Source organism: Scyliorhinus torazame, chromosome 11 (genome assembly GCF_047496885.1).
Source record: "Scyliorhinus torazame isolate Kashiwa2021f chromosome 11, sScyTor2.1, whole genome shotgun sequence".
NCBI classification, from domain to species: Eukaryota; Metazoa; Chordata; class Chondrichthyes; order Carcharhiniformes; family Scyliorhinidae; genus Scyliorhinus; species Scyliorhinus torazame.
In genome coordinates, this window is record NC_092717.1 from 11,238,025 (window position 1) to 11,248,172 (window position 10,148).

Here is a 10,148-nt window from a genome sequence, read left to right on the forward strand (position 1 = left end):
GGGAAGAGAGCTGCCAGCGAACGGTGCACCGCCGAGTAAAGGCGCGGCTGAGGGACTGGAGAATCCCTTCCGCCGTGCTTGTTTTCCCCAGTTGGCTGATCATTGTCAGAGAATAAATTTTGGCTGCGGTGTGAGTAAAAGAAAGAGAGATTTGTATCTAAATGGTGCCTTTCACGACCACAGAGTCTCCCACGGACTTTTACCGCCAATGAAGTCCTTTTGAAATGTCGGCATCATGGCAGCTAATTTGTGCCCAGCAAACTCCCACAGACAGCAACGTCATAACCACCAGGCAATCTGTTTTTTTTGTGACTGAGGGATAAATATCCTCTCGAGGACAACAGGGATAACTCGCCTGCTCTTTGAGGTCATGCCACGGCATCATTTGCGTCCAGCTGAAAGAGCAAACATTAACGAGGTTTAACTTATCCATCAAAAAACGGCAGCTCTGACAGTGCAGCACTCCCTCAGAAATGTGCTGGAGTGTGAGCCTTGATTTTTTTTTTTGGCTCATGTAATGGCAGACGGGGGTGGACTTGAACCCACCAACTCTGACTCATGGGTCAGGTGGACTTCATAATACACTTTGGGTTTTCTAAACCCTGGCCCATAACAAAATTAAGAGTACCCAATTATGTTTTTTCCAATTAAGGGACAATTTAGCGTGGTAAATCCACCTACCCTGCACATCTTTTTCGGTTGTGGGGGTGAGACCTGCGCAGACACGGGGAGAATGTGCAAACTCCACACAGACAGTGACCCGGGGCCGGGATCGAACCCGGGTCCTCAGCGCCGTGAGACAGCATTAAATAATTTTTATGTGATGGTTTTTTTCTTACTTTTCCTTTCTGTCTCTGTTTCTCTCTCTCCCAGTCTAATCTTTCTTTCTATTTCGCTACCTGATTAGATACTATTTCACTTGATTTCCTTCTCCATCATTCTGTTTCTTTCTCGGTCCTTAAACCTCGTGGCTGAGTGTTGAACCTGTCGCTCACTGAGGTCCCTAATGCCCTGTTATCAGCTCACATTTCTGGCAAGTTACGGTGCAAAAGGGCAAAGGACAAAGGACAATGTTTAGCTAACAAGGCACACCACAAGATACCCCTCTCCATTAAATTCTGTGCCGCAATATTATCTTGGTTCAACTGTACGTCTACCCCTTGGTAATGCATAACGGACAAGTAATTAGTTAATGATTAAGAGCTGACCTAAGTAGCTTCAGTAAGTGCAATCTTGAGGACACACGGTAGGGATATCAGATTCAAGCATTAGAAAGATCCAAGACTGTACGATACTTGGGGGAATTCCATATTTATTGCGTCACTGATCCTTTGTACTGGGGCAAAATGTTGACAATTACTTCTCACTGTTGGAAAATCTTTTCCCTTTGATTTTCCTTAAAAGAAGGATTGAATTTTATTGTATGCTATGTGAGAATGTGAGCGGAGCAACTTTTCATTGATATGAGTAAAGCAAGTATCGTTTTCAAAGCCCAATACTTGAGATGTTTTTCCGGGTGAAAGGCATAAGACAGTTAGAGAACCACAGGCGCTATGCCATTAAGAGTCTGTGCACCCGTCTGAATCCTGGCTCCATCAGACACATCAAATGTGTGACTTTGGATACCCTGAGATCTGTCTCCCCCATTTGCAGTGGTTGCGGAGTCGTCAGGTGACGGGCGCGATTCTCCGTCCCCCCCACCCGCTTGTCAACGGGATTTCCCATTGAAGCCACCCCACGCCGCCAGGAATCCCGCGGGCGAGGGTGCGCTGTTGGCAGGAGACGAGAATCCCGACAACTGGAGAATTCCGGCTCCGTTCTCGCCTCACAGTTAAAATTACAAACGCGGATTTAGGAGATTTCTGGTCTTTTTGGTACGTAGCTGAGAGGTAGGTCTCCACCGACACACCAGATGTTGTTCCCGTCAAGTACCTGTGTTTTGGGGCTAAATTATTTTGCGTGTAAGAGCAACCATTCTCTACGCAAGTGTCCACATCCATTGTTCTCTAACATGTCCCGGTCTGTCACTATGAGTTACTAATTTGACATTCAGTCCCCCCCAAAAAATCGCTTTCTCGTTCATTAAAAAAAATATATTTATGGGGGATTGATTTTTTTTTTGATAAACAGTTTTACTTGCTGACCATAATTTGTTTTTCTAATGTATTTTGCTTGCCCCCCAACCCCCCCTCCCATTTTGCTTTGGTGGGAAGTTGCGTGATGTCAGTGCTCCCCTTTTGGTTCTGGTTTATGTTAAGAATATACAACATTTCTGCAGACAAGTCACAAGAACATAAGAAATAGGAGCAGGAATGGACCTTATGGTGCGTTGAGCCTGCTTCTCCATTCAATACAATCATGGCTGATCTTGGCCTGAGATGGCCGGACTATCACATGAGGAGGGACTATGTTGGTTAGGATTATATTCATTGGAAATTAGAAGAGTGAGGGGGGATCTCAGAAAAACCTATGAGATTCTAACAGGATTAGACAGGGTAGATTCAGAAAGAATGTTCCCCATGGTGGGGGAGTCCAGAACTAGGGGTCATAGTTTGAGGATAAGGGGTAAACCTTTTAGGACTGAGGTGAGGAGAAATTTCTTCACCCAGAGAGTGGCGAATCTGTGGAATTTACTACCACAGGAAGTAGTTGTGTAATTTCAGGAAGGAATTAGATCTAGCTCTTGGGGCTAAAGGGATATGGTGGGAAGGCAGGATCAGGGTATTGAACTTGATGATCAACCATGGTCATAATGAATGGCGGAGCAGACTCGAAGGGCCAAATGCCCTCTTCCTGCTTCTATTTCCTATGTACGTTTCTATGCGTGGGCTTCAACTCCATTTTCCCACGTGCTCCCCGTAACCCTTAATTCTCTGAGAGACCAAACGTCTGTCCACACCAGTCTTAAATGTATTCGCCGATGGCACATCAATGGCAGCCCTCTGGAATAGAGAATTCCAAAGATTCACAACCCCTTTGAGTGAAGACATTTCTCCTCATCTCAGTCCTGAGCGATCGGCCCCCTTATCCTGGGTCTGTGCCCCCCTCCCCCCTCCCAGTGCTTTAGATTTCCCGACCAGGGAAAACCATCTCTCAGTGCCCACCCTATCAAGCTCCTTCGGAATCTGGTAGGTTTTAGTGAGATCACCTCTCATTCGTCTAAACTCCGGAGTACATTGACCCAATTTACTCAGCCTCTCATCATAGGACAACCCCTTCCTAATCCAGGGACCAATCTATTGAACCATCACTGTACAGCCTCCAAGGCAAGTATATCCTTCTTTAGATATAGAACTCCACTTAGTCCTGATTAGGTAAATCTTTCTGTTAAACACGTAATTCTGCTTTGTAAATACATTTATGGCAATGCCTCCTGTTTAATTGGGTTGTACCAGATTATAGCAGTTAATGAAGGTGGATGTGGATATAGAATCATAGAATTCCTACAGGGCAGAAGGAGGCCATTCGGCTCATTGAGTCTGCACCGATCCTCTGAAAGAGCACCCTACCTAGGCCCAATCTCCCACTCTATCCCTGCAACCCCATGACCCACTTAACCTGCACATCTTTGGACACTTAAGGGGCAATTGATTGTGGCCAATCTACCTAACCTTCACATATTTGGACAGTGGGAGGAAACCAGAGCACGCGGAGGAAACGCATATACGGGGAGAATGCGCAAACTCCACACAGAATCTAACCCTGGTCCCTGGCGCAGTGAGGCAGCAGTGCTAACCACTGTGCCACCCTGTAACTGTTCAGCAATGGGAAGGTTTGTGAATTCAATTGGAGGAAAACTAAAACACAAGAAAGAGTAAATATGTAATTCAGGCACATCACAATGCTGAATAGAGATCACCACCACAGTACAGTTAACATAAAGTGCTCAGGAACCCTTATTTGTTTTTAAGGAAATCACACATTTGGTGTAAACGTTGTGGCAGGTAGAATTAAATGATCATTTAATAAAACTGTGTAATCTGTGGGATTGCTTAACACTAAATCTGGCTCAGCATCAGAATTCATGTTGGATTGTGTGGCATTATTAGTGTCTTAAAGGATAAACAAACCTCAACTGCATTATTTTTCGGGATCCGTATCCTCAAGATATTACACCGGATGGGTAGAAATTTTTGCAATAGTCTCAGACCCCCAGATCTGCTCTATTTCTGCTGATGGTGCTGTGTCCCACAACACAATAGTCCTGATATTAATGGGGAACCGAGGGAGGTCATGGGGGAGGGGAGGGGGAGAATTGTGGAAACAACTCAGTGACACCCAGGGATTGTAGGCCAATTAATCTTAACTCCTGGCCCGCGGGGAAACCTGAACAAAAAATCTATAACTTACCTGCTGGGTCTTTTTTGCCCAGGATCCAGCTCCAGGTTTTGCTCCAAAATCCAGCTCCAAGTTTTCTCCAAGGATCCAGCTCCAGGCTTTGCCCCATATTGGTTCCAGATTTTGTCCAAGGGTCCAGCTCCAGGTTTTGTCTAATAATTGGTTGCAGGTTTTGTCTCAGGATCTAGCTCAGGTTTTGCCACAGACCCCAGCTCCAGATTTTCTCCAAGGATCCAGATCCATGTTTTGCCCCATAATTAGTTCCAGATTTTGTCCAAGAATCCAGCTCCAGGTTTTGCCCCATAATTGGTTCCAGATTTTGTCCAAGAATCCAGCTCCAGGTTTTGCCCCATAATTGGTTCCAGATTTTGTCCAAGAATCCAGCTCCAGGTTTTGCCTAACAAGAAAAGCTTCAGGTTAAAATCGCAGATCAGATACCGATTACATTGTCAGACCTAATCTACATATGTAAAGAAAAGCCAGCGAAGCTTGGGAAATGAATGGTACTGAACCAAACTAGAGTTCCATTGTACGTTTTTCACGACCAGTTTAGACCAGTAGCATCCAGTTCCCAAGATCTCCTGGCTTTTCCTGCCTTCCTGTGGGAGATCCCCTGAAACGGTCGGGTAATACAGAGAAAGAAAGGAAGGAAAGCCTGCATTTGTCTAGTGCCTTATTTCACAACCCCAGAACATCCGAAAACACTTTACATGTGAAGCGTACACGGACAGCACGGTAGCACAGTGGTTAGCACTGTGGCTTCACAGCGCCAAGGACCTGGGTTTGATTCCCGATTTGGGTCACTGTGTCTGCACGTTCTTCCCGTGTCTGCGTGGGTTTCCTCCGGATGCTCCGGTTTCCTCCCACGAGTCCCGAAAGATGTGCTTGTTCGGTGAATTGGACATTCTGAATTCTCCCTCAGTGTACCCGAACAGGCGCCGGAGTGTGGCGACTAGGGGGTTTTCACAGTAACTTCATTGCAGTGTTAATGTAAGCCTACTTGTGACAATAAAGATCATTATTATAGTCACTGTTGTAACATGAGAAATGTGGCAACCGATTTGCGCACAGCAAGCTCCCACAAACAACAATGCGACAGGTCACCTGTTTGTGTGCTGTGGGAAGGAAAGGGGATCAGAGAGGGTAGCATCGTCCCCTTCCCCAACAGGCTTCATTTGCACTGGTTAAAACTGGGCCCAGTGGCTATTTTCTTGTAAGAAATCTTTCGGTGGGGGGGGGGGGGGGGGGGGGGGGGGTGGCAGGTCCGTTTTAGTTTTACTTTACAGTAAGAGCGAAAGTTTTTTTTTGAAAAATGCATAATTACATGAAGTCTCGAAGAAAGCCCAGTAATATCCCTGCAGCAAAATCCAATGTGTTAACATTTAGTTTAATGTAAATTGGAAGTTAGGGAAATACCTCACAGTGAGGTATTTACAGTGAGCTATTTGCAAAATCCATTTTGGCGGCAGGTAGATGGAACTCAGATACAGATCAGCCATGATCTGACTGAACGGCAAAGAGCCTAGAGTGGCTGAATGCCATCCTCCCCCTCCTACCTTCCTAAATTCATGATCTATTGAAATGAAGGATTTTACCACCATGCCCAGCTCTCAGTAACATTTTGCTTGTATATCTTTACTTTGCCAGCTTACGTCCCGGAGGAAGAGCTGAAGGCGGCAGAACTGAACGAAGATCTTCAGGACAAAGACCAGCCTCCAGGGAGCGACCAGGAGCATGAGTTCATGTGCGCGGAGGAGGAGGAGGAGGGGAGTAAAGAGGTGCCCAGTTACCAGAATTCGCCCGTTAGCACGCCCAACAATCCAGAGCCGGACTACGGGTCGCCCGCCAGTGACACCAGTGACCAGCTGGCCGAATTGCAGAGCACCTCGTCCAAGGAAGGGCAGGAGAAAGAGGAGGGGCTGAGCGTGGAGAGCATGCAGGCTTCGCGGGACAGCCTGGCGCAGATGAAGGCTGCCTACTCCAACCTCCTGAGCAGCTCCTACTGGACGAGCCTGGGCCTGGACCTGAAGCACCCCAACCTGCCCAGTGCCAGCACCAGCAGCAGCGGCAGCAGCAGCCACAACAGCAGCAGCCACAACGGCGGCGGGGTGGGCTACGACTGGCACCAGGCCGCGTTGGCCAAAACCCTGCAGCAAACCCCGTACGGGGTGCTGCCAGAGTCCAGCCTGTTCAGCACGGTGCAGCTGTACAGGCAGCACAGCAAGCTCTTTGGTTCCGTCTTCACCGGCGCCAGCAAGTTTCGGTGCAAGGACTGCAGCTCCGCCTACGACACCTTGGTGGACCTGACGGTGCACATGAACGAGACGGGCCACTACCGCGATGACAACCAGGACAAGGATGCAAACAACCCCCGCAAGTGGTCCAAGCCCAGGAAACGGTCCCTCATGGAAATGGAGGGCAAGGAGGATGCGCAGAAGGTATTGAAATGCATGTACTGCGGGCACTCCTTCGAGTCCCTGCAAGATCTCAGTGTCCACATGATCAAAACCAAGCATTACCAGAAAGTGCCTCTGAAGGAGCCGGTACCCGCCCTCGCCTCCAAACTGCTGCCCCCCAACAAAAGAAGAGTCCAGCACGACATTCAGCCTTGCTCGCCGGAGTCCACGGTGAACCCCCCCGGTGCGCCAGGCAGCGAACCGGCTTCTGCCCAGAAAGCTGCCAATCCCTACGTGACCCCCAACAACCGCTACGGCTATCAGAACGGTGCCAGCTACACCTGGCAGTTTGAGGCCCGCAAAGCCCAGATACTGAAGTGCATGGAGTGCGGCAGCTCACATGACACACTACAGCAGCTGACCGCCCACATGATGGTGACCGGCCATTTCTTGAAAGTCACCAACTCCGCCTCCAAAAAGGGGAAGCAGCTGGTTTTTGACGTGGTGGGCGAGGAGAAAATCCAGTCCATTCCTTTGCCGCCTTCAACTCCGACAAAGATTGCGGCGCCCACCCCCGTGGTAAAGCCCGAAGGCCTGCCTCCGCCGCTTGTGGAGCTGAGAAAGGAGCACGAGGAGGAGCCAGCGGAGGAGAACGGGAAGGAACGGGAGATAAAGGAGGAGAAAGATGATTGCACGGAGAAATTTGAGTCCACGTCACAGTATCAGTATCTTCGAGAAGAGGACCTGGATGACAGTCCAAAAGGTGGAATTGATATACTGAAGTCTTTGGAGAACACAGTCACCTCAGCAATTAACAAAGCTCAGAATGGGGCACCTACATGGGGGGGCTACTCCAGCATTCACGCAGCCTATCAGCTTTCTGGGTCCATAAGACCCTTTCATCCAACAGTGCAGAACGTTCAACTGACCCCATTCTATGCTCATAGCATAAAGGCCTTGTCTTCAGAACACCTCGCAGCCATGGAGCCTTCAGAGTGCCAATCGCCACCACCTCAAAAGAACAATGTCCATGCTATGGAGGAACTGGTGGAGAAGGTGACCGGCAAAATGGCCATTAAATCGGAGGATAAGCCAGTGGAAAAAGAGCCAGCGACCACACCCTTGACCAGAACAAGCTGCTGTGGATCATCGCCCCCCAACGCTAAGGACCCTCCTAAAGTTGAAGACCTTGACGGTTCGGCCCAGCTGAAGAGAGGTGTGGACGGGGAGGAAGTGAAAGTGAAAAGGGAGAGCAATTTGGAGAGCCCTCCCTCAAACGGGACAGAATGTTTGAAATCAACTGTGAGCAATGGCTGTAACAGTATGGCAATTATCACCGACCATTCACCAGAGTCACCATTCGTCAATCCACTCAGCGCACTGCAGTCAATTATGAACACGCACTTGGGCAAGGCTGCCAAGCCATTGAGCCCTAGCCTTGATCCATTGGCCATGCTGTACAAAATAAGCAACAGTGTGTTAGACAAGCCCATATTCCCTGCTGCGCAGGCCAAACAAGCAGACATTGTAGATCGCTACTACTACGAAAACAATGACCAACCCATGGACTTGACAAAGTCCAAAAGCAGCAAAAAGCTAATTTCGGCCATGACGGAAACGATACTCTCTTCGTCGCGGGAAAACGCTCTACTGGACATCTCCGACATGGTCAAGAACCTCACGGGCCGGTTGACGCCCAAGTCTTCGACCCCGTCAACGGTTTCGGAAAAATCCGAAGCAGACGTGAGCAGCTTTGAGGATACCTTGGAGGATATCTCTCCAGTCCAGAAGCGGAAGGGCAGACAGTCCAATTGGAACCCGCAGCACCTTCTGATACTCCAAGCCCAGTTTGCGGCCAGCTTACGCGAGTCCTCTGAAGGCAAATACATAATGTCGGACCTAAACCTCCATGAGCGGGTGCACATTTCCAAGTATACTGGTCTTTCCATGACCACGATAAGCCATTGGCTGGCCAATGTAAAGTATCAATTGAGAAGGACAGGTGGAACTAAATTCCTGAAGAACTTAGACACAGGTCACCCCGTTTTCTTCTGTAATGATTGTGCCTCACAGTTTAGGACTCCTTCCAGCTACATAGGCCATTTGGAATCTCACTTAGGGTTTTCTATGAAGGATCTCTCAAAGTTATCAATAGAGCAGATTCGAGAACAGCAGGCAATTTCAAAGATCATACCAAATAAGACACTGAGTTCAGTTGGGTTGTCAGAGGAGGACGTAAGCTGTACATTCCAGTGTAAAATGTGCAACCGAACTTTTGCCAGCAAACATGCGGTCAAACTGCACCTTAGCAAAACACATGGCAAATCTCCAGAGGACCATCTGTTATATGTAACTGAATTTGAAAAACAATAGTACCCAGGTAAGGAGATGTGTAACTACGCATGTACTGATAAACACAGAGCATGACGAAACACTCAAGGATGAATGTAATGAACATTTCCTCATGTCTAGACAGTGTGTACTTATTTGTCATTTTTATTTTGTGTTAACACTTCCTAACAAATAATCTCCAGAGAACTAGCATCACTTCAAAGTTCATTGCTACAATAATTTCTCTTATCATGTAACAATCCGGTGTGCAGTTCGGACAGTCACACGGTTTCAGATTCAGAATTTTATTTTGATTCAGGTGAGCACATATTTAATTGTATATTTGGAAGGTTCAGAACTGGCTGAGGTAACAAAAAAAAAAAGCACATTAATATCAAAATGGAATGACATCTTTGCAATTTGACCCATTATCTTTTGAACTTTGAACTGGAAGCAATTACTGTCAACATAATTCCATAATTGCAATTGCAGACCTTGTGAGAAAAAAAATAAAAGTTATATTTGAACCTATATTCTATATGGAAGGTTATGTGTTATATTGTAGGCCATTGCAGTACACTTGTTGATAAATATTTGGCAACTGTTGAAAGTCCTTTAGCTCAGAGAATTGGAACGTAAACATGATCCAAACATTCTGCCGTTTCTGAAAACCACTGTTTTGAATCCCACAAAGAACTTGGAAACGCACTGAATGTTCAGAATAATATGAGAAGCATGCAGAATCCCAAAACATTTCAAAATTAGCCCTCCTTTGAATAACTCTTTATGCATGCTGCCAAAGAAATGTCGATTGGCTAAAAGCTTGATCGGAAAAACAAATGGGGATTTTAAGTTTTGCCATTTTGCTGACATCCCAAATTATCCAAGAAAGATAATAAGGTAGACTTGCATTTGTACAGCGCCTTTCGCGACTACTGAATGACTCAGCGCACTTTACAGCCCACTTAAGTGCCTGTGAAGCATCGTGACCTGTTGCAACGTAGGAAATGTGGCAGCAACGTTGTGCACAGCAAGATCCCAAGAACAGCGGTCTTGCAGTGGCCGGATAATCCTGTTCTGCGA

At 47.2% G+C, this 10,148-nt stretch overlaps 1 protein-coding gene across 3 annotated transcripts in view; it reads left to right on the top strand.

Moving 5' to 3' along the window:
- Positions 1–9,596, top strand: part of tshz1 (teashirt zinc finger homeobox 1) — a 133,445-nt gene extending 123,849 nt beyond the window's left edge. For all 3 annotated transcript variants that reach the window (XM_072466951.1, XM_072466952.1, XM_072466953.1), the window contains exon 2: positions 5,986–9,596. In XM_072466951.1, coding sequence (XP_072323052.1) covers positions 5,986–9,107 — 3,122 coding nt within the window. In that variant the 3' untranslated portion in view covers positions 9,108–9,596. The remainder of the gene's footprint in view (positions 1–5,985) is intronic.
- Positions 9,597–10,148: the final 552 nt, after the last annotated feature.